The sequence below is a fragment of the Bombus terrestris genome, chromosome 5 (assembly GCF_910591885.1).
Source record: "Bombus terrestris chromosome 5, iyBomTerr1.2, whole genome shotgun sequence".
NCBI lineage: Eukaryota > Metazoa > Arthropoda > Insecta > Hymenoptera > Apidae > Bombus > Bombus terrestris.
Genome location: NC_063273.1, coordinates 7,207,503 through 7,232,249, shown reverse-complemented (window position 1 = coordinate 7,232,249; position 24,747 = coordinate 7,207,503). Strand labels below are relative to the sequence as shown.

Genomic DNA, 24,747 nt, shown 5'->3' with positions numbered 1-24,747 from the left:
AAGGAGAGAGAGCGATAGAGGGTTTGAAGGGGAAACGGTGAAACGTCTGACGCTGCGTTACCGTATACAACAGTATAGGCCGAGTCGAGCACTAACTAACTTTAACCAGTCACAACGGCTCGGTAATTGTCGCAAATTGACCAGCGGGACCCCAAACGTGGAACAGCAGGAGCGTCGTCGCAGTCGCCTCGTGGTTGCGTGCAAATCACGCGAGAGAATCTCAACGGGAATACCTACGCTTGTAAGCGAAGAACGTGGCTTCTTTCATAAATACAGAAGCGATAGAGATAAAGATAAAGAGTCGCGTGACTATCCATTCGAATTTTTCTCCTTTAACAATTTAAATTTCCCGCCTTTGTCAACCTGTTAACGGAGAAGAACGAGATACATAGCTCGCAACTATGATCCTCAAACAAGTAATAATTTCTCTGTAGAGAAATTCCTTCTATTAGCCTCTTTATTAAGAGAAAACGATCTTTTAATGTTTCAAGAAAAAAGAAAAATAAAACGGAAGGTCGCATACATCGATGATAATTCTTTCGTATTTTTCTTAAATTTCTGTAGCTTTGTAACGACGAGAATATTATTTGGTAAAAATGGCCCAGAGAGTACGTTATATCGTAATTTATATTGACGAGGACTTAAATCGTTTCCAATATGAAATATAATTTGTCTCTATTAACTGCTATGTTCTCTTTAATCTCTAAAGTATTCGATGATTACGAGAGTTCTGATTAAAAAATGACCCGGTTAACAGAGTAATCACGAGATTAAAGAAAAATTCACGAAATCCCGGGATCTTTGGGTCGTTTGGTTATCGTAGAGCGAACAAGCTTAATGAACTCGAACCGGTGGGCGCGGCGAGGTTTCGGAGTGTAGCATTTCGTGAGCCGTTCCGACCGATCGCGGGCCCGCGAATTCACTTGCATAACGGCGCGTTGCACGATAAAAAATGCGGCTTCGAGCGGGGCTTATTTTTAGTTGGCCACGGTTCGTTCGTCTTCGACTGTTTCGAGTTTGGCGAGCGAGATGAATTCTGCCGAGCCGCTCAAGTAGGAAAATAAACGGCGCGACCTCGTACACGATGATGTCACTTCGCGACAAGGTGTTCGACCCGCGAATTCGAAACCCCTGAGTTCTTTTTTCCCAGCATTTGTTTTACTCGCGTCGAATATTGCCGCGGTTTTCCGTAGATTATTATCCGTAAAACTCTTCCATCTCCGACGCCTAATTGACTTTCGTTTAAAAATTTCGATGTGAGAGAGATCGACGTACCAGAGCGATTCTCCACCGGTCTAATTTCTAATAATTACATATAACGAAATAATTTGTAACAATATACGTTGTAAAGATTGTATTCTCTAATTGCATATCCTTAAGTTCTAAGGAAGCATTTGTCAATCTCCACGCTTCACTTTCATACCATTAAACGTTTGCGCACTCGTACGAAACTAAGCTACTAAACGATATTTCATAATCTCGAACCTAATTATTCGATATAGAATAGACGCGCTTTCTGTATGCACCGTACATTATTCTCAATGGTAGCGAAACTTTATAATTTTCTGCTCGATGACGCTAGTTTACATACACGATACACGTCGACTCACTACCACCTAGGCAATGGCCCAAATTTATGCCCCATCTCTCTGACAGGGGAAGTGACGACAAGAATCCGCGGGTTTGAACGTTTAGACAGAGAAAACGACGAACGGTCATGTGAACCGTGCGACGAAACGATAGGGAATTTAGGAGAGAAAGAGACGCATAGAGAGAGAAAGAGCGATTAGGTTGAGTTAGGTGCAAGTTAAATATGCGGCCGGTATTGTTAAAAATAGAGTGACGGCCGACCGCCCGGTTACTTGTGCAATCGAGCACGTGGGATCAGTCCCCTCTTCTCTTCGGTTTCCATCTGGTATACCCATGGCCCCCTACTGTTTTTCTATTCCTCCTATACGTCAACCATCCCCATCCCTGCACGGAAAATTTGTCGCCCACGCGTCAATCGCTCTTTCCCTCGACTACTGTTCGTTTCTCTTTGCGATGTGTGTCTCGAAGGGGGGTAAGCGAGAAGCGAACAGAGAGCGAGAAAGAGAGGAGGGCTTTGCTTTGCCAATGATTTTGGCACGAATCGGACACAACACGCGTTCTGCTTCGCGGCCTTTGCCTCGTTCGCGCTTCTCGCCCCAAAGAAAAGGGATTCGCGCTCTGTCTTCGCTTTGACGTCGATCGAGAGAACAATAGGGCGATTCAGTGAGTGGCTGGACAAACAAAGCGACGAGATCAGAAGCCCGGAGAACGAGGCAGATACTGGGTACGAGTGAAAGTGGGTCCTAACGAAATTCTTGTCTTTAAATCTTATCGAGATACGAATTATACAATATACAGCTGTTAGACTTTAGAAGCAGGAAAACATAGAGACGCGTGTGCATTGGAGTTTATCGGAATTTAGAATTGTGGAGATTAGGATTCTGTCATCCGAACGAGAGAAGACGTTTTGTTTTCAGACGAACGATTCGCAGCAACTGGCTGCGATCAAACTCGGTATCCATTAGCATCCAATATCCACTCTATCACCAGCGAGGACTGAAAGTGTCTTCCTAAGATCCAAGACGCTAACGAGGGCTGCCCTTGAGGCGGAAAACACGGCGCGCGCGTCCGTTCACCAGGCGCGAAAATAACGTTCGTAACTCGTCAACGCGATGGCAAGGATTTTGGCTGGGATACAACGAACGAGCCTCCGTGCGCGTTTGACGTCCACAGCTGAAGATCGTCACGATTATGGACGACGACGTAAACGTGTTTATTCACGTTACGAGGAAAAACGTAATATTACATGGTGGAGAAAAAGAACGTGTAGTGTCCGGTTTCGCGGCCGATACACAGCGGGAAGAAATTGCGTCCCCCGTGTGTGTTTGCCAGTGGTTTGCCGTTTAAATAGCGGTTCGTTATGTAACGAACCGAACCACGATCAACGCTCGTCTATCAGCCACCCTTCCTGTGAAAATTGATCGATCGTACGATCCGAGAGATCATTCTCTCTCTCTCTCGGCTATCCCTCGCCTATCGTCGGATGTTTTAACGCGGGACAAAAATGAATAAACCGAAGAGTCGCGACGAATAACGAGCGATTCCCCGTTCCTGCGCTTTGTCACGTTGATCTGACGTTTCGCGGCTTACAGCGGTACTTCGGTCTCGGAAACCTGTTGGCGATTCCGGGAATTTCGATACCTTGTGTGTAAACTTCAGAGAAATCTATACGAGACGGGAGGATCCTCTTGTTAACTGCAACTTGCGCTCCTTTCCCTTCATCGAATCAGAAGTATCACAGCTATTAACGATCTTGCAGTATACTCTCTTGTAAACGGTAACTTTGCGAATCTACATCTTCCGAATCTACATCCGAAGTTTCAACTTCCCGGATTTAATTGCAAATCGCCAGTTCTCAGCACCGAGTTACGTGCGAACATCTCTTTCAAGAGCGGAAACGAAACGGCAGCGATGTCGAGGCGAGTGAAAAGAAAAGCGAGACGAATGGGAGAAGAGAAGAGGACGCGGCGCGAGACAGAGGCGAACACGCGATCTCCCGACGTGACTGTTCCGGCAAATGTCCGAACGACGCCCGATTGGCACTGGCACTGACACTAACAGCAGAAACGTTGCACTCGCACTGGCGAGACTGGCTCGGAAGATCGCGCTTGCTGCATTTGCTGCAACGGCCGCGCGAGCGTGTGCGTCGGCGAGTCGACCTCGCGTCACCCGTTCCTCATTCACCCGTTCGATTTGCAAATCGCGATTCCGCTCTTTCGATCGTTCGGTTCTGGCTGTTACCCGGCGATACACGAGCTAATTCCACGCGACCACGCTTTGTCACTGGATCGGTTATCTATCTCTCTCTATCCGAACGTGCTTCAATCGTACGACGATGTACGCGATATCTGACCGATAACAAGCAGACGAGTAAATTACGCGGATCGATTTATACGAACTACGACGAACATCGATAAATTGGTAGGAATAGATTGGATAAAGAGGAACTCTAACGAGTTTTAACTTTTCGGAGTGGCCGGTAAAATTAAGAAAAATCTAAATGTCGCATATACGGAGCGCAGGATATACCACGAATTAAAACTTGCCGGTGATTTCTAATTTTTAATTTTTAATATTCCAACTTTTAAATTCCAATCTCGGTTTCGTTTTAGCCGAAGGAAGAGATCCTACGTGTTGTAGGAAAATGTTCGCCGTGAAATTGAAATAAAAAATCATACACAACAGCTTTTTAATATTTCGCTGGAGCTTGCGGTATTTTTTAATGTTGGAAAAATGAATTTCGCTTGAGAGACATTCGGTCACCCAAATATATATCCCTTGACGTATTTACTCGGTGCATTTTAATGTCTTTTTCTGTTCGTTCCTCCAATAAATAAATTAGTTGCTTTGAGTATCCGAGATTGTCTGTACGATGATTTTTGTCCTTAAATCAACTCTCGCGGATTAACGGAAAAAAATTGCCGAGATGTGCCGCTCGGAAGGCCGGCTAATGTAGAATGCGCGTACATTATCGGCGATTCTTTGAATATTCATAGTTACGAATGTCGTAACAAGTTGAGTTACCAGTAACGTAAGAGATGACGTTAAACGAAAACGTTTTGAGAATAAAAACGAAGGCAGTTACGTGAACAACGTTTCGGAATTCGACTATTACGCGGTAGGACTAAAATTCCACAAAATACAAAGGTCTGACGCGTCACGCTGCGGAAACGCGGATTCGTTTTATCGTGGAATTTCACGACAAGCCGATCGCGTGATTTTCGCGTGAATTTCCGATATATTCATCCGGAAATTACTACGTGATGAATCGCACGATCGACTGGCGAGAGAAAAAAAAAGAACAGATTCGAAAAGAGGAAATAATAAAATATCAAACAAACCTAACTATATTTTATTGTTACAAGATCCACCAATTTTTCACTCGATCTTCCGTTCCAATTTTCTGGCCGCGCACCTCGACTCTTATCAACGAGTCAATAGCTTAATGCACTCCAACGAAATACTCTTAATTCCAACGATCAAGCAAACGAAGACGATATTCACTGGATACAAGTAACGACAAGTTTTCTGAATTGGACTGCCAGCCGCGCGATCGCCGACAATATTGATCGAATCTATAGACACTGCTGATCTCTATACGCTATTAAACACGGTGACGTGCGGTCGAGCGACTGCCGCGAAAAAGAATGCTTTCTCTCGCGCACGAGGTACGGCGATTCACTAGCGCGGGCGTCGCGCCGCGTCGCGGCACGGCGCAGTGTAAAGCGCGCGACAGATTATCTACCAGTCGAAGATAAACCTTTACTCGTTACGAAATCTTCGGTGGCAAGAGAGAAGAGGTGGAGACGACTGGCAAGAAGAGTTCGATAGCTGGACGTGACAAGAACAGCGTTGGTCGGTGTTGTTACTTGATAATTAGTTCATAAAGAATGGTTGATATATAGCAGAAACTATTATTAAACTGACAGAGGAGGAAACAGCGATGCGAAATAGGTCAACGGAAAAATGCGTGAACGATGAAAAAGAAATAGATAAATTGGTCGGTAGAGATGGGAAGATGTGTGACAAATACGTGGGTTGGAAATCTAGGCAAACAAATAAAAAAACTGTAGCCAGGAGAGAACGCTTTCTGGTTAAAACGAAAATACTCTATGCTCACTGCCCCTTTCCTTACGTTCTCGCGATAATTTACGTGGGTTCGATGCTCTTATCGCTCCACATCCTCGAACTACACATGCGTCACGGCGAGAGCTTTTGCGACCTCCTTTCAATTCGATTTCGGTTCTTTGAATCTCAATAGGAATTACGGTGTTTTGGTTAACTGGCTACAGAATGGCACGCTATCTGGTCGGTTATCGAGCTATGTATATCTGTGGGAAATACCGAGTATTCTCTCGTTAAATGCAAATGACATACAGGTACCTGACGTATTGTTTTACGTAACATCGGAATATGGTGGATGGGCGATTGTCATTGCAACTAGAAAATCAGTTGAAATCGACCGATACTGTTTGTTTTTACAGATTCCCAGGATATGCCAACGTTCTTGCTCGCGTTAATATTAACTTTTATAAAAACCTATAAATAGAGAAAATTCTTACGCCAGATTCGACTTAATTCAGTTGGTAATTATTTACAGCACCTCGGGATAGAGTAAGAAATGCACTTGCACGTAAAATATTACAGAAAGCAAGTAAAGATAAAACTTCTCGTAGTATAATTAGTTGAGCTTACCATTTCTCTATTTATACGCTCGCTACTGTTTCGATTCTAATTGGCTATATATAACCCAGTATAAGTGGATAGTTTTAACGTAGCGTTAACGGAGTCTGTATCCTTTTCACCTCCTTTCTGACCTATATTCTGCACACGTATCCTGGACTATTCGCCTGTGATCCTCTTCCGTGTTTTTGTCGCGACACTCGGAGCAGGTACGCGCGGTCGATTTTTTCGTGGGAAAGCCGAACGCAAGAAAATACGGTCCGCTGGGATCAAGTTAATCCCAGCCGGGGATCGAGATAAAAGCCCGGCCCCCTCCCCTTTTATAGTCGTTTACGACGTCGATGGTAAGAAAAGCCCACCATTCTAACAAGAAAAACGAGCCAGTCTTCCGCGTCTTCGTCCTCGTATCCTACGATCTATTGACAGAAAGAAAATTCCCTCCTTTGTACCAGTTGTAATTTCAAGAACTTCATTTCATCCTATGTATGCAATTGCTCGACAAACGCGCCGACCATAGCCTGCATCAATCTTTACTATATATACCTTGGTATTTATCTTTGTATATCGCGTGTTACTTAATCACACATAAGCACAGATATCCGAAACTCGACTTTTTCTCGGATGTATTTGCCGTGTCAAGTTCGATAAAAGAGACTGCGCCGATATCTATATCGGGTAGAAGAATTTTGGAGCTCTTTTTTTCTTTCGTTTACACAGCTTAGAATACGGAAATTTATCTATCGAAATTTACCTTCCACTCGTTGAAAAGTGCAGATAAATAAACGTTCGATGAGTCAGATCATTGACTACTTGAATCGCGTGACTGGACAATAAAATTGAGAAACTGATGGAAGGCAGAATTAATTAGAAAAACGTTACAGGGCCGTACATATCATCTTTTTCAAATTTACTTCTCAATTTACGATTGTTCGTAACATCGCTCAGAGAGGGATATACGCGAATAGTTTGAGTAGCTTCAAAAGGTTGAATATCAATCGCGCGTCGGTGTAATGAAATTGAGAAATTGATAAAAAGCGACGTTGATCGGTTCGTCTTTTGAAAGGCTCGTATATTTTGCAACCCATTAACCCGTTTCTCGCGAGCATCTCTTTGGAAAAAAACTTTATAGTGTTCAAACTGGCACCGACGTCTCGCATATTGCGGTTATCGTGGACGAACTTAAAAATATCCAGCCAGCGTAGAAACGCTTTGATCGAGGACGTCGAACTTGCGCGCCAACTCTCGTGGCCGGCACGCCGCTTCCATCGCGAATACCTGAAACACGCGCGACGATCCACGCGCGATCATTAACGCGATCCCGTCACGCAACACGCCGTGTTGTTGCACCGTAGCTTCTTCAACAACTCGGCGTTTCATTTCGAAGCGATTTCGATAGGCGTCCAATTTGGCACGTTCCACGCGGTTCGATCTAAACAACGCTGGCTGGCTCGCGAAAAAGCTCGTGAAGAATCTCGTGAAAAAGCTCGCGAAGGACACCTCCTTGTTTCATTTGTAATTCTTTCGTGTCAAAACAGGGAAAGTCTAGTAATATCTCGTGTTACGAATAAAATGGAACTGATGGAATTTACTAATAAAACTGGGCCAGAATTTTATACAGGCACGATAACGATTAAAGTTGGAAAAGTTACCCCTTTTTTATACTAATTTTCTTTAAATATAAGATTTTTGTATAAAAATAATGACGTAATTCCCTTGCTACTCGAAGAGACCAAGTTGCTATTACTCGTGTCCGAATAGACCACACGAAAATTTTCCACTTGCGTCTATTAACAAAGGACCGAACTCCCCTACGTGAAGAATGCAACGTACCAGTCACAATGGACCAACTTATTTTAGACTGCGCGGAAGCATACGACACGATAATCGTATCGTGCACAAACCGAAACCGCGTATCGGAAACGTCAACAAGAATAAAATCTCACGATCCGCCAAAATTCGATAAGGAAAAAAAAATAATTGGCGCGACATCTTAAGCATATCCGGTCGTGTGACATTAAATCTATATATAAGAAAGTACTCTGTTATCGGTCGCTCTACGTACGAATTAAGAATAGACTAAAATCTTCCATCGTTTTTCTATTTTCTAGCGAATATATAACTAGAAAATAAAATAACGTTTGTACAAAGTATCAGCGAGCTTCTCGAAACCTATAACACGGTATATAACGGTAGCAGATTGAAGAGCGGTCCCCTCGAACCCGACAATAAATTATTAAGTTTCATGCGGGCTATAAAATTGCTGGAAGCTCGACTGTGCTGTGCACTGTGTGGGCATATTTAAGTTAAAAATATTTAGCGGTGCCAGTGATGCGTATTGCGTAATGTGTTGGAAACCGAACGATAACGTACATCGTTCCGAACCTTAAATGTGTGCCGCGGTCTTCGTCGAAAGCTATTTAGCTTCAACGTTTTATAATACCGCAGCAGAGGTTGTACAAACACTATTTTATCCTCCTTGGAAAAGGATTCGTCCGTAGAAAAAAAGAAAAGGATCTTTCGAAAGAAGATGAATTCCTCTTCCTATTCGTCATTTATACAAACATAATGTAACGTAGACGAGACAGAATTCGCTAGCGAACTAGATCACGAAACGTTGATATGGTTTCGACATCGTTTACGATGACCTAAATCAATTCAAAATAATTCACGATCTTCCTGCAATTTATATCCATTTGTCGACGATCCTCGTTTTCCAATCCATACGTGAATACATTTACTTTCGTCGTTGTAGGATTAAATTCGAGTGGCGAATTGGGCAAATATTAATAGCCCTTTATAGCTAGCGTTAATTTATTTCGGTGTGCTTTGGCCTTGCTCTCGATCCACCTATCAATCGAATCGCCTTCTCACGCCTCTTTTTAAAGATTTATCTTTTCCTCTCGCTATCGTTGTTTTCCTATACAGATGTACGCACACACTTCCAGCACCGTTTTATCAACGTCCAACCACCTTTTGCATGCTTAATTCGATTGAATTTCATTTCTATTAACTGGAACCTTCCACAAAACTTCGCGTCCAAAAATTCCATCGATCGTACTACTATCAAGAATCGAGACAGACTACACGGGCACGTGTGCTTTACCGTGACAAACTCGAAGTGACGAAGCGCGACAATTGCGCGAACAGTAACTGCGGTTCTCCGAAGGATGCAGCGATCTATCGAGATCGCGATACACGAGCAAATCCGAGGATCACTGACGGTGAGTGTCGCGCCAACTCTCAAATCGTTCCAATACGTTTCCCCTCCTTCTGTCAGCCAACAACAGGATCGTTCGATTTGTTGCGATCTAATTGTTACTCTTGTGCACACAAATGCCCCTTCTTCTTCTTCTTAGTGGTGGTACGCACGTAATCAGTCAGCACTCGCCGTCCACGCTCTAAAATGTGTGTCACGAGACGCTAATCCGAGGAAATCTCGCTTGCTGATCGCTCGCGTCATCGGCTTCCGCGACGTTCCTCTCTCTTTCTTCTTCCGTCTATCTTTCTTTCGAACACAAGGATTCTCTTCGACCGTTCTTACGTCTCTTCCGATGGACTCAGAGATTGTCAATGGTTTAATTCGCATGGGTTCCTATCGCAGTTGCAGCGTGGTTATCGTGTTTGTTAGAATTAGTGCTGATCGTTTAAGACGATCCAATTGTGCAGTTTCCTTAGATCGATGGACGTGACGAAGGAAAGGAGAGAAGTCGTAGTTTGGTAAAAGTTATTCGAACGAACTTCATAAATTTTCCTCGCTAATTTCACGTTCGAATAAACGAGTTGCGACTAACAGGAGTTCAACTGCGTGGGTACTGATTAAAATTTTGTTTCTATAAATCGAACTCCACATAGTACATATGAACTGTTTGTCCCATTATGAGTTTGGATAAATGAAATTCTACGCATCATCTGTACGATCATTATAATTCGACGAATATTAAAAAGTAGCTTCGATCTTTTTCCCGCATGATTTTGATATCAAAGGAATTTCTCTTTTTATTCCTCCAGGTTTACTTAACTCGTGATTTTTCTGCCGAAGATAGGATACCCCTACTACCTGTCCCGATTAAATCGTAGCACAGTCACATCGTTATGGAACTTGAATAAATTCTTAGAACGTACTGAATCATTTTCCCGCTTTGCGATTCTTTCCTGCCACTTTGATAAGAAATTCATCACCGGCTGGCGTCGACATTTCCCGATAAAGCCAAGTATAATTCATATATCGAAAGAAGGTAGCGATCGTGTTATCTGAAATAGAGGACGCACACATTAGCAGAATGGCGTATACGAACGGGACAATTGACCACCATTTACCAACAACGTGCGCAAATCATGAATGTTGGCAGCAAGGCCTTGTTTAGATAAGAAATTGATGGAAATTTACGAAGTAGGGCAGGATACGAATCTCTCGAACGTATCGACGATACACCGATTTCTACAAACAGCTGTTGATCTGATTCTCGAATATGTTTTTCTAAACCTAAATGCTCGCTTGAAATGTTGATATCGATGAAAGAAGAATTGCTGTTGGATCATCAGGAGCAAAAAAAATAGTACTGTCCACTGTAGTTTAGTAATAGATATCGATCGATATGTAGTCGATCGGATCTATCTACCCCACCTCGTGCCACTCCTATCGTCACTGAAAACGATCCTTATGCAATCGAGCCGGCTGGCAGTCAAGGTCGCTCGCATGACGCGCCACGCGATTCTCGCCTCTGCGCCCGCGAAAACCGAGCAACCAACGTCTTTTATGAAACTCACTTCTCACAATCAAGCCAAATCATACGAGCAAATCTAAACAGGAGTTAATCACGTAGTCGTTAGTCTGAAACTTAAAGAAACGCATCTTTTAATTTAAAACTGCTACTACGAATTTAACTGCGCGCTACTGTTCCAGTTTCTTACGCCGCAGCCTCGCGTTAGCTTCAACCGAGCAGAGAATTTTTCATAATTTACCAATTAGCAGATTGGTAGACTACGGATACTTATGTAAATTCGTATTTTTCCAAAGATAATTAGGAAATAATGGACAGAAAGTTGTTTTATCCAGCGAATACATATTCTCGGGTGCTTTACATATTTTTGCATGTTACGTGTCAAATAGCAATATAAAAATTCATGATCTATTCATTAACATAGAATGGGAATTAGAAATCACGCTACAACTTATAATAATAATCCTCTTCCTTAAGAATCTTTTTTCAATTTATACGATTCTATCGTATTTTCCTTGAATTTAAAAAACCCTCCAGTAGAAAAACGCGACTGCGTCTAAAGCGATCGGAAGTTTGCGGGCAAAGTTTTGAAAATTGTTTCACACTGTACGTGCGTGTATTCTGCCTCGTTGAATCGTAGAGAAAAAGGACTACGTATGTAGAAATTCAATTGCCCAATTTTGTACCCGATCACGTGACGAAAATATGATCGATCAGTAGTGCGCGATACGCGTATCTTCGTCGCTGGCTACCGTGTAAATGTTATCTACATCGTTGCATAACGCGTGCGTATTGTTAGCTTCCTATTTGGAAGTCGTAAACACCGATGATATAAGAAACGAAACGAGACGAGAGGGAGCCTCGAGATGGAAAAGACCCGTACGTTTCCCCCAAAGGCATGATGCGAGTATCGCCTGTTCTCTGGCTGGCCTATAGGCAGGCGAGAAAACTGAAAAATAAAACGATAAGGGAAAAAGAGCGTGGCTGTATTCGGTTGGACATTGTCGCGTTTCAACGCACAATGATCGGATCGAGCGAAGTCGTAATCGCTAAATCGCGTAATCGGCTCGAGATCGAAATAGAGTGATTATCGCGCGACAGCAGCATCACCGGCTGCAGGGACGTTCATTAATTATCCTCATCGCGTTTCTGATATTTGAACATCTGATCGGAAAATATTCCTGCAAATTAGAGCAACAAGGGATTTAATGGTAGTAATTTTGCCATCTTTAGGACTTCGGCGAAATATAAATAAAACATTGAAACGAAACATGATAAATTTGAATGAAGTAATTTATTACGTAATTTGTTATGTATGTTACAGCATTGTAAATAAATTTCAATTGTTTTAAATCGTGTTGAAGAAAGGAAACGGATGAAGGAGGAAATGCTAACTGATAAAAATACGTATTAAATAAATCCTTGAAAGTCTTTTTCATAATAAATGTAAATTAACTGGAAAGAATTGCAAATGAAATGTATTAACGCAATATCGTCTCTTAATGGGTTAATCACACAACAAGTTGTATTTCTGGTTCTGCTTTGCTCTCTCGGCTGCGACAAATTTATATTTATCTCCGGCTGATGATAACCACAATTATCACCGATTAGGTATTTATATTGCAACAACTTGACAATCTAAAGAAACTCCATTTATTGCTTTTCCGATCAAACACTTTTGAATCTTAATGCACACCACTGTAAATTCCCTTTCTTTTTACACCGGTGTAAGGATAACGATTAGATAAACGTTTGAAATATCGTTTCAAGCAAATTGAGTGACGATATTATGGCTTTTTTCGAATAGATTCGCAAGTAGAAGATTGTACATTAGGCTATCTACATTAGTATGTTCAATGCGTTTGCCCACGCGTCAGGATGTACCGAGAGATACTATTCCGACAAGCAGCAGGAAGTCTCGCTTCCCACAGGCTCATATAGTCAAGAAACTTGAATATCCATTCGAATTGCACGGTAACGTTAGCACTTGAAGATCTAGTCCGCTATCGCGTGTCCACCAGACGTCATGTATCCGCACGTGTAAGTACGTATATGTTCGAAGCGGTGTACTTCCGGCGCGTTTCCTATTCGCCTTTTAAGAAACGGTACTATCGCCAATACGGTCACTTTACATCGCCCCGTCACGAGATACTACATTCTATTTCGATGAATCTTTAGAATCTTCCAAGAAATGCTACTATCACGCGGCAAAATCACTTTGCATCGCTCGATTGCAAAGTTGTAAATTCCACTTCAATAAATCTTTATTACGTATAATCAAATCCTTATGTCGGGATAGTTGAACGCAACATTCTTCGACGGTTTCCTCGCGAACGATAAATAAACAACCGCTAACGTCAAACACCGAGAGATTCATCATCGCCACTGTAATTCACGGAACAGATACATTTATACACAGAGCATTGCGAAAATATCGTGAGCAAACTTCGATATTACAACGCAAAACTACGAATCAACGATAGCTGAACGGCGATGAATGAACACATAGCACAATCGACGTCCTCGTTCCCCTCATACATACCCTTTACGAGGATCGATCCTACCAACCGAAACAGCCCCTCCAAAAAGCTCGAGCCTCAAACACCAAACCTACCCTCCGTCCCTAGAACCCGCCTGTCACTTGGAATCTCACAACCTCGTTTGTTTCGATTCCAACGCCACTTCCGCAGCACCGTGACCTCTCTACAACCGAAAGATGCGTCACCTTTGCCACTTGCCATACCGCTCGGTCAGTCGCTCAGCAGATGTTCCGAAAACTGGCCGCGACTTCTCAATGAAGCGTCGACTGCGCGATAGCCCGCCGTGCCCTGATGCATCGATCGACCCGCGCGTGTATCAGCTACGATGCACAACAGCCCCGTTTTCCGAGCGAGCCCACGATCAATTCGAAACGCAGAATTATCCTCGACTCGTAGAGGATCGAAGATGATCTTAGGGCGAATTTTTGGGACGAGACACGCGCTGCTACTTACACTCGAGAGAACGATAAGCGCGACGAACACCGTGGTTCGTTCGCTGGGTGGAATTGCGTTCGTAGAATTGTTACGGGCTGCTGATGGCGAGGGAACCACGCGACCGAGTTTGCGCGCTCGACCGACTTTCTCCCCTTCGACTGACTGCTCTCACTTTCGTTCGGGGTCGCGCCAACTGACACTGCTGAACAAGAGCAGTATCGACGACCGCGAGAGGAACGCGGCTAACGGAGGACGAACCGCGAGATACGCAAGTCGCGCAAGCGCCGCGACGCCACGCGCCCTGCTGCCCTAACATTCGGACATCGGAGCTTTCACTCTCTGGGTATGGGCAACCCACTTTTTTCGACTACTCGTTAGCTCCCCTAACCCAACCACCTACGCGATTTTCTGGCCACTTCAATCGATGTATTACAGGGAACTGTGAAATTTTTTACATTCAGAGGAGTGCAATCTGTTTCGAAAGGAATCGAAAGTTCCGAGATATTTCGAATTTGGCAAATAGAATTCAGCAACTTGAGAATTTACTGGCTGGAAATTTTTCCGAGAAATTGTAAGTTCGGAGAAATTTCTGTTCCAATGTCGAATCGAAAGTTTCCGTCTCAGATAAAGCTAAGCAAATAGAATCCAGGAATGTAGAAACTCGATGCATAGAATTTACTTCAAAACCAATAGAAAGTTCCTGTTTCGAGCGATAACAGAGAAACTCCAAGTTTACAATACATGGAATTTGAAAACGTGGAAATTCGCTTTTTGGAATTTTTGGAGAAATTCTGATACAGAGAAATGTAGGGGCGATTTGCTTGAATTGAATAGTGGGTAACGGTTGCACAAATGCACATTTCTCTGGATAATAAAGAAGACTTCGCAGGGATGGAAAATTGAAATTCCGCGTTGAAGACCACTTTCATCTTTGCTTTAAAAGAGCTGACCTTCTAGCGCGACAAGACCCGCGAAGATCGATGAAAAATAGTAGAGCGAGAAAGTGTCACCGCAGGTCTCTTTCATCCTCCAGAAGAGCTTCGAAAGTATGTACTCTGAATCGTAAGGAACTGATAGTGTTTCGTAAAAATGTTGTTTCGTTCCTAGATATCGTATGCACGACGCGTAAAAAACAAATCGTTCTTTCATAAGAACAGCTTAAAAAGAGTTAAACTCGAAACGTGTATATCACCCGTTTCATAATTACGATATGGCTTGCGCTTCGGGCTTACGATATTCCGAGTTGCGAAACATAAATTGGCGCGTTCAAAAAATTTGGCACGTCGCGAATCGCGCACGCTTTTCTGCCTGCATAAACAATTTCTCGTCCACTCAGCAATAATACCGATGCAATGAACGTCATATTATTCGTTTCGTTTAAACACGAGGTTTTTCGCTCACCGTTTATCCTCGATAAAAGTTTCCCTTCCGCGACTTAGAGCGTGTCTCATAACCGCATCGATTTCGAATTTTCCGCGACGATAAAACCGACGCGACAAAAATCGGGCAGATACTCCGGGGAGCGATAAACCGCAAACCAAATCCGGAAGCAAGCAGCAGAATGCTCAGCAAAAAGAGAAGAGGGGAAAATGAAATCTGGTTTGTCTCGCACAATTGAACTAACATTCGTAAAATTCTATATCATTCGTGAAATTTTACGAATCATCTTTATTAATAAATATTTTCACATATCGTTACCAAGTTTGCTAACGAAACAGATGAAAGGGTAAGTTGTATAAATTTTAAGTAAAAAAAAAAGGAAAAAAAAAAAGAATCTACAACCTGCAAATTGTAACTTAACAATTCGCTAATATTACCGATTAGTGGATTGTCGTGAAAAAGCTTCACGATAAGGAAAATTCCGAAAAGGAAGAAAACTAGGCGAATAGAGGTAAGGACGAAATTCGTCCAGATGGCAAGCTCGTATCGACTAAAGTAAGCAGGAGCCAGCCAGTAAGGGAAGACGAAGGGTGTCAGGAACCTCTTTATATGGGCCACGAGATCCGGCTTGCCCCACGATCATTTTACTCCTCCGAGGGACGGGCTAGTTCAACGCGTGTTACGCTAGAAGAGAAGGGTGAGACGCGCGAAGGGGATGCCACTGACTCGAAATTACCGTGGGGGATAAATGCGGAAGACGAAGGAAGAAACGGTAGCCGTTTTATTTGTTTTCCGATAGAGAAACTACTGAATGCCAACGTGCCTGTTTGTTTGACTGGTTACACAGACTTTTTATGATTCTTCTACCTCTTTTATTCATTGTTTATCTTCTCAATAGATGATACGTAATTGTAAAAAATCGTTTTACTATTCTTATCCTCGAATAAACCGTCCTACCTACATTCCAAAATTACATTTCTCTCCTCCGTTCTCCTTCGTTCGATATAAAATATTGAATCATTACTTTATAACAGCCTGCAGAATTTTACCTGGAAGATAAAAACACGGGGAACTCAAAGTATTTCAACGTATCTCGAAAAATAAAAGCACGTTATATGGATTAAGAATAACAGATTTCTTAAATAATCAGGCACCGTCGTATTTAAATTAATGTTACGCTGGTACGATATAGTAATGCGATGAGCAAAAGTCGTGTAGTTCATTGCCAGAGCTCGCATGAACGCCACGTTGCGTCATAATTATCGCCGGTTGCCACTAACGAAAGCTGTTTTACGCTTCGCGGAAAAACGGCTACAGCTCGTGCGTATCACGCACCTGGAATTCGCTCGAAAAGTAACGTACGCATTAAGTCACAAGTCATCGACCAATCTGCCGATGTTCGAGAATCTGACGCAAACGCCAGAAGATATGGCTCTCTATAGTTCTCCATAGCTAAGTCAGGGGCAAGAGGAGAAAAAGGCGGGTCTAATGGGGCTAGAACCCTTGATTCTCGCGATAAATCCGCCTCGTAAAACGTATAGCGCGGAGAAATCAGCGATAGTCAGAAGTATCTTCCGTAAACGAAAGGGGGAAAGACAACGGACGAAATGGACATCAGATTCTGGTCGATAAATGAGATCTGTCTGCATGCAAGCGTGAGAAAAACATGCGGAGCACTTACCTTGCGTGATTAGCGCCGCTATCGCTTGGTCTGGCTAAAAGAGTTCGCTGAACGAAAAACGCGTAATTTGATGGCGGAGATAAATTGAAGATATTAAGAGGCGAGCGGAACTTGACTTCTTTCATTACGAACACGCGATACTTGTTTCGTCGCTCGAAAAAAATCACACGTTTCGCTTTCGTCATTGATCGAGTTATATCAACGTTTAAATTCCATTTAATACTCCTCCATCTTTCAGGTATAAGTTTATCGAGGGAAATTCTTGCGTAAGATAAAACCGCAAATCGTACACGTATAAATAGCATGCGACACAAAAATAAGCGGGATGGAAGATACTCTGTGAGACAATCACACTGATGGACATGAACGACGAAAGATCGATTGGTCCTACCTTAAAACGTAATTCACGCAGACGACGGAAAGTGGCTTTTGCTGTTTGGTGCAGTGGATCAGGGTGGCTTGTGTTACGACCCACGCGTAGCCTCCTCGTTTCCCAAGAAATCTGTAGGCCACTGTCTCACACTGTCCCTTGCTGAACACTGAAACAACGCGAAATTGTGATATCAGTGATGTTGCAAGGACTAGTGAATCTGCCAGGACTCATACTGCATCATGCGATCTACCCTATATAACTGCGCGACGTGCGGATACTGCGTACGCAACAATTCCTACATGACGAAATTTTCGCGCTAGAATTGCCAATCCCTCCCCACCTTCAATTTCTCGCACGTATTCGATTGAACGTGAAATTCTGATAGAGTAGGATGAGGCAATAGTGAATGTAATTATAGTCACATAGGTAGCTACAACTACGGAAAATCCAATAATTCTTTGATATCAGTGACCTTATCGAGATCGTTCATACGACAAGGAGAATTTTTTCCACGCTATCGCTACTTTCCGAGAAACCGATCAGGATTACTTGAAATTTGCACCGTAAATTTTTATACCACTCATGGGTCGGCTTATCGAGGTTTATGTGTGGTCTGGATGGTTCCTCGAAGGTTCCATTATCGCGATTCGCAGGAAGGACGGAACGCATGTGTCACTGATCTCCTCGCGTAAATCAAGGGACGAGAGGCGAAATTATCGTGGTCCGAGCACAACGATGCAGAATCTCAAGAACATAGAAAGATTAAATATATATATAAATACGTACGATAAAACAATGAAATTGTTAAAAAAGATTGCATTGATTAATAGAAGAAAAATAAAAGGAAGATTGAGCGTTACATGATAACGTAGTATGTTTTGATCAGAAGAATCATTTTGTATGTTATCTTAAGATAACAAAAAGCTAAATCACGTACAAACAGTTATTGTCCTAGCTACCAATTAAATGTAGTGACTCGTAAAATATGTTAGCTCCTGAAATCTTGTTAAGAGGATCGCTGCCCTTGAAATGGTTCTTTTTACGGTGTCGTTCACCCGACCCGACCGGCCCATACCAACCGACACTCTCTTCCCGCCCAACGCCTACGACTCAACCTTTTTTCCACGACAGCCACATCGATCGGTGCCAGCGCATGACTTTCTTCCGTATTAGATGCATAACATTAGGACGAGAAGGGATCAGAAGAGATTCCGCTCGAAACGAGATCACATGCAAGATTTAAATCCCATCGTATAAGCGTAATTTAAAAAACGAATTCTCTTTTTACTTTTAAAGTATTAAAACATTTTTAAAGGTGTTATTCAAATGTTATCGAACGTTATTTGCTATCTTTTTAAAATTTATATTTCGATTAATTCGACTGATCAAGTCACGAATTGAAATTCTTTGTACACGCAGGCAAATAAAACATTTGCAGCCCGCTCCTGAAATAGCGAGTGGGTCGTGAACGATCGCGTTTATTCAAATGACTGTCAATTGGCTTCTACTCACGTGATTTAAAACATTTATCCAGAGCCAAATTATCGAGGGCGTGATAGAACTCGAAAACGGATTGTCCCACTAACTCCTCGCTGCTCCAACCCAGATATTCAGCCAATCTAACGTGTGAAATAAAAAAAAGAGACATACAAAAAACATTTTTTTACAATCGGACATCGTTTTGTTATCCATAACTTTCATAATCTGTACACGTACTCACTTTTCGTCAGTGTATGTGAACTTCATACTGAGGCTATGCTTCGAGAGGAAAGTGTGCCGTCCCAACGGTATCTCTATATTGCTGGGATGTGGTATGGGACATCCCAGTAGCACCAACGAGGCTCCAGTGTCTCGTTCATTTCCATCATCGTCGCTTTCGTGTTCCGCGTCGCTAGTTTCTGATGAATTCGACACTGGATTGCGGATATATGTTAACCTACCGGTACAATGAATCACCTGACAAAAGAAAACATTGCGTAATCGATATGTACATACTATTATATTTTTTTACACATCATACAGCAGCTGACTAAATTTATTTACCGTTGGAAAAAGCGATTTACCTTGTAGGAAGCGCTCTTTAGATTGACCTTCCTCCCTTTACTGGTCAATGTGCATTTAAGCCGTAAAAAAAAATTACAAGCACGCTTGTCGCTTTTCTCAGCCGGTTTCGAGGACAGGCATTCCCGCAATTCGTCGTGATCGCATGGGTGACTATACTCGTACACGCTCTGACCCATCATGTCCATCTAAAACGAACAAAAACAGATTCCCTTAAAAAATCTCTCTTTCCTTCTTTTCCATCGTTGGCAAATGCTTTTTCGTACCGGACAAACGCACCTGAGAAACGCCAAGGTAATCACTGACATTCTCTGACAGATAGATCATGTTACCATCGTTGGATAGCACCAACATGAACCCGTTTAGAGCTTTGGAGAATAATTCGTCCATGTGATTCAATGTTTCGGATTTGGTCAGTGTACCTGGAACTAAAGGAATAACGAGAGGATAGATTGATATTGAAGATTGAAACATTGTGAGTAAAGAAAATGTTGTTGAACTCAATGTAAACACTTACAGGAATCAACCACTGAGCGCACTTTGAGATACGCGATTGCTAGTCTCATAACACTGGCCTTATCTAAGTGAGATGCCTGTTCCGATGGCAATGGAAGGGCGGCAGCTAGATCCGAGAAAATGTCAGTCTCTTTGCTCCGACGGTATCGTGCAGCGTCACGAGACTTTTCCTTCCTTTTCTCGTTACACCTACAGCATAAACATATATTCTATCCTTAATGCAATCTCGTGTCTCGTTAACCCTGCTATTCTCACAATCACGTTCTTTTACATATTTTGTTCTCAAATTCTGAAATACTTTGCTCATGAAAGGCGTTTTCGTGTTCTATGGAATTTTGCATTATCGCACGCTAAAACCAAATATTTAAACATACTTTATTCGTTATCTATGTCTTAATAATATTTGTTGAAATATAATTTCCATTTAGAAGAATGAGCAAACAGACCCAAGGAGGACAATAGGATTAAGCCTTTGTCTGAAAAGACCCTCGTGCAAAGTTCCCCAAGTACCCTCGCAATTTCTCTAACTGCTTTCGAATTAAACGTGAAAAATACCTGGTAGAATAATTTTTTCAATTCTCTGTAACTTTGACACGATCGAATGACTGTGAGATTATGAGAATAACAAGCACGATACTTCATGAAGTATCGTGGGTCCTAACGAAACGGCAGAAGTACGTTAATGTTCAATCACAGATTTGCACCTACTTCTGTGAGTCACTCGAAATTTGACGTCAATAGGACTGATAATTATCGACCATCTGTTACTTACAATTTCGTGCCTTTTAATTGACTATAACAAATCGTGACCATATATATATGGAACGACGTAAATAACGGGGAGAAGGTGAGATTTACATCAAACACATGTTTTGTCACGTCCCGACTATCTCAAATGGTTGTTATCTCTCGTACAAAATGACCTTCGAACAGTGTTCTTCTCTCCATTCCTTGGAAATGCTATTATAGTCGTGGCATCCACAGTTTTCTTTGCTACTACGTATTCCCTTCGAAACGATAAGCCTCTTATCGACGTCTCTAGACACGAAAATTCTTTCAGAATGTCCTGGATACTTGTACCGCCATACCATCATGCAACGAAACGACCGCATTTTTCCAATCCCACGCATATTTCACTTAATTGGAAGTTTATCGTTTAATCTTCGTTAAACTAAACTGAGGATATTTATACAACTTCGTGCATAAATCATCCACAATTACAAAGTACAACCTAGGCAGAAAGCTTTTACTACCCAGCAATTGCTATGACGAATACTGCACACTGAAAGAAAAGAGATTTTGTAATCTAACGCTGATTAAACAGAATTACAGAACCTTAAAGCTGTTCCCTTGCAGAAGTAGAAACAAGAAACACGACTTACTCCGTTCTTCGTATATTCTGCATATATTTTTGCATATTACATGCATGTTGCGTATGTAAATTTCTTATAAATGCATAAAAATTCACAGTCTACTGAGCACAAACGAACACAGGAATTATCGTAGAAGCTGCAATAAAATCCTCCAGACAGAAACCTATCTATAAGCTGCCTTATAGCGTCATTCATTGATATTTGAGTAATCAAAATAAAGATAACTTATTCCTTTGAATAATCATGTATGCACTACGTTATTAGAACGAACGAACAACAAAGACGCCATTCGAATATATTCACACTTGCAATCCTTGCAATCCCAAACCCTATATACCTACCATACCATAGGAGCAAACAAATAAGGAACGAAACTTCGAACCTCCGTTGCCCGGTGAGCCGAGCACTTACAAATAATCCTCTAGTAGCTGTTCGTCCTCGTTGTACTCGTATTGGCAATACTCGTTTCGCAGATCCTCCTGCAGGCACGGTGGCAGGACGTTTTGCCCATACGAGTAGGTGGTGTCGTACAGAGGGCAACGATCGCTTTCTGGACACTGAAGCCATCGTTCTTCGGTGCAAAAAGTAAACGGTTGAGAAAAGTAGCCACAGAATTGTCCACCGAACCAATCCATACACGGTAGATCACTGGACGAAACATCCGTCAACGAAAATCCAGGTTGTTCAAATTGTTTGTCGTTCGTCAAGGAATCTGGATAGGGACCGTATCTCGTTGCTTTCACGCGACGACGAAAGTTCGACGAACTACTCGGTCGATAAACTCGTAATGAGCAATTCGTCGTTGGCTTATCGGATTCGAAGCATAGAGCCAAATCTTCGACGTCCACCGGACCCAGCTGGCAATTCTTAGCGCCTTTAGGCGTACTATTTTGCGCGCAGTCTCGAAACTGGCTACATTGAGACTGTGCTTGAGGTTGCAATTGCTCGATAGGGATCGATGATTCCATGCATGGAAGGAAAACTTGATAAGCAAGCGTTCCAACGTCCGCAGAACGGCATTCGAACGGATTCTTGTCTTGGTCATTGTAAGATCTGTCCACGTTCTGATTAAGGGAATGATGATAATCGTCAACTGAAAGGGGTTGAATCTGTGCACGAGCGAATTGGCAAGACGGTAAGGTGGATTGATCGTCATAGAAACTCGCGTTGTCTGACTGTCTGGCGATCCAATCGGAGCAACGACCGGGTTCATTATCGGCCAGCGTATCGATCGGCTGGACACGTGACGCGATCATCGCGCTCGATCGTTTCCGTGTCCCTTAAGAAGCAACCGGTTCGACGAGAAGAATGTGGCCAATGAAGGAAGGATGGATCGTTTGACTTATCCAGATTTTTACGATGCTCGAAACGCCGGCGCCGAGTGTCGTCGCAGTCCTCTTCTTCTTCACCGTTACTCGTTACGTCGACAACCAAGAAACGACAAATAAAACTTTGGCCCGATTTTGCTTCCCCTTCTCTATGGTGTGCACCTTCTTTTTCTTCCTTTCTCTCCGACTCCTCCTCCTATGGCGTGATCCTTTTTTATCATCAACCGCTTGCTGCTGTAACTGGCCACGCGTGTTCCTTTCTTCGATTCTTTCTTTTTCTATGACGTTCCTTTCCACCACGAGAGAGACTTGCCCCGGATGAACCGCAGCTCTCGTTCGTCTTTCCTCTTCTTCTAAATTCTCGTAACTTCTGTTAGGTTCTCTCGCTTAAAATGACTTTCCTTCCTTTCGTTTTTACAAATTTCTTTTCGTTTCGAAGATGTCTTACATGGACAGACTATTGTCAAATTGATAATACACGTATGGTCGGTTAAAACTCACGAGAACATACACGTGTCGCATTTGGTATAACCGTAACATACTCAATCCCATGGAAGACTATCCTGTGGACGATTGCACTCAAGCGACATTCTCGTAGCTCGTCTAGAAACGTACTTCGAAATCGTTCACAGCAAGATCGAATTTTCGCTGAGTCGACTGTTCACGCGATACTAGACCCGAGAATACAAAACCTTGTTGTCTTGCACACTTGGAACGATGGCTATCTTCCGACGATAACGATACTACCTATCGCGATACACCAGTTTCCCTCGATTTCGTTCCCCAACGAATCAGAGCTAATCTTCCAATTACGTTAATCTCCCTTCTACGAACGGTCAGCGATCAAAAAATCGACCGATTTTGACTAAAAATGTTCAACGTTTACTTTGATATCGAATGAATAGCGCAACGAGATAGTATATTAGATTAAAACGCATTACGCATTGAAATATATGGTAGAAGAAAACATATATACTTATAAATTCTGCATTCTTAAAATTAGACATTCATAGAATCATCATTTCGACATATTTTCACACGTAGAATAAGTTACTGCCGATTGTCCATTCTTATCAACTCGGGGGGACTAACCAAGTTCAAGTGTATTTGATACGAGTTTTCAAATGTAATTTTCTTAAAAACTGATCGTTATACGAAGAAATGTTATTCTATATTTTCAACTTATTTTTATCACGATTTCGGAAGCGTTCTGTATATTTTTGTTCTTGATATAAATCGACCGAGTTTATTGTAAATATTGGTCGAATAGATCAGATCGAATTAAGATAGTCGATCATCCTGATAGAGGCATATATTCTCCACGCTTTCGCGATTTTGCAACGCGCTAGATCGTCATAGATCTAGTAGAGGAATGGGTATCACGTGCCGATCTACGACACGCTACGGCAATCGACCTTGATCGACGAAACTATGGCTTCTGCAAATGCGGAAATGATATCTGATTCTGAGTAGTTAATGATCAACACATTATTCATGTGCGATATGCATTTACAATAACTATTGTTGATTGCAAATATTCGAAGAAATGTAAAGAAGCATGTAACGGCAGCTTCCTGATTAATGTATGAGATCTATTTCAAACATTTCGTAAGTGCGTGTTAGCAGAACAAGAGCTTTAAAAGTCGATCGAGAAAAGTACATGTTATATAATTTGTCTGTTTCAGACAGAGACCGGTTGTTTACCAATCCCTACTAACAGAATCGCTTAGAACCAGAACGACTGCACACGTTAACATAGAGAATAAATTTTTTTTTATTATTAAATATTAAATTGAATATTGAATTATAATTAAATAAATGTAGTAAAAATAATTAAATAAATTATATTGAATATTGAAGAAATATAAAATTATATAGAATAAATTGTTCAAATTATTCGAGTATCGATCATCTCTGTGTATCACCAATAATACACCTATTAGCAAATAGTTAAGAATCACAGAGAAATTCTTCGAGAATTATCACACTAGTAACATTATCCTAAATCGATCGATAAAGAAGATTGATTTCTGAATATTACGTCCTTTCGGTCAGAATTAATTTTC

General features: G+C 42.0%; 1 protein-coding gene across 3 annotated transcripts in view; it reads right to left on the bottom strand.

Moving 5' to 3' along the window:
• The window catches only part of LOC100650880 (protein similar), a 36,853-nt gene that overhangs the window by 9,518 nt on the left and 2,588 nt on the right, over positions 1-24,747 (bottom strand). For 2 of the 3 annotated variants that reach the window (XM_048405901.1, XM_048405900.1), the window contains exons 2-7: positions 19,982-20,169; positions 19,744-19,892; positions 19,467-19,652; positions 19,124-19,359; positions 18,916-19,022; positions 17,422-17,569 (exon numbers count right to left, since the gene is read on the bottom strand). In XM_048405901.1, coding sequence (XP_048261858.1) covers positions 17,422-17,569; positions 18,916-19,022; positions 19,124-19,359; positions 19,467-19,652; positions 19,744-19,892; positions 19,982-20,169 — 1,014 coding nt within the window. Of the gene's footprint in view, positions 1-17,421; positions 17,570-18,915; positions 19,023-19,123; positions 19,360-19,466; positions 19,653-19,743; positions 19,893-19,981; positions 20,170-21,764; positions 23,335-24,747 lie in introns of those variants that run through there. The other variant, XM_020862937.2, reaches the window with a different exon arrangement.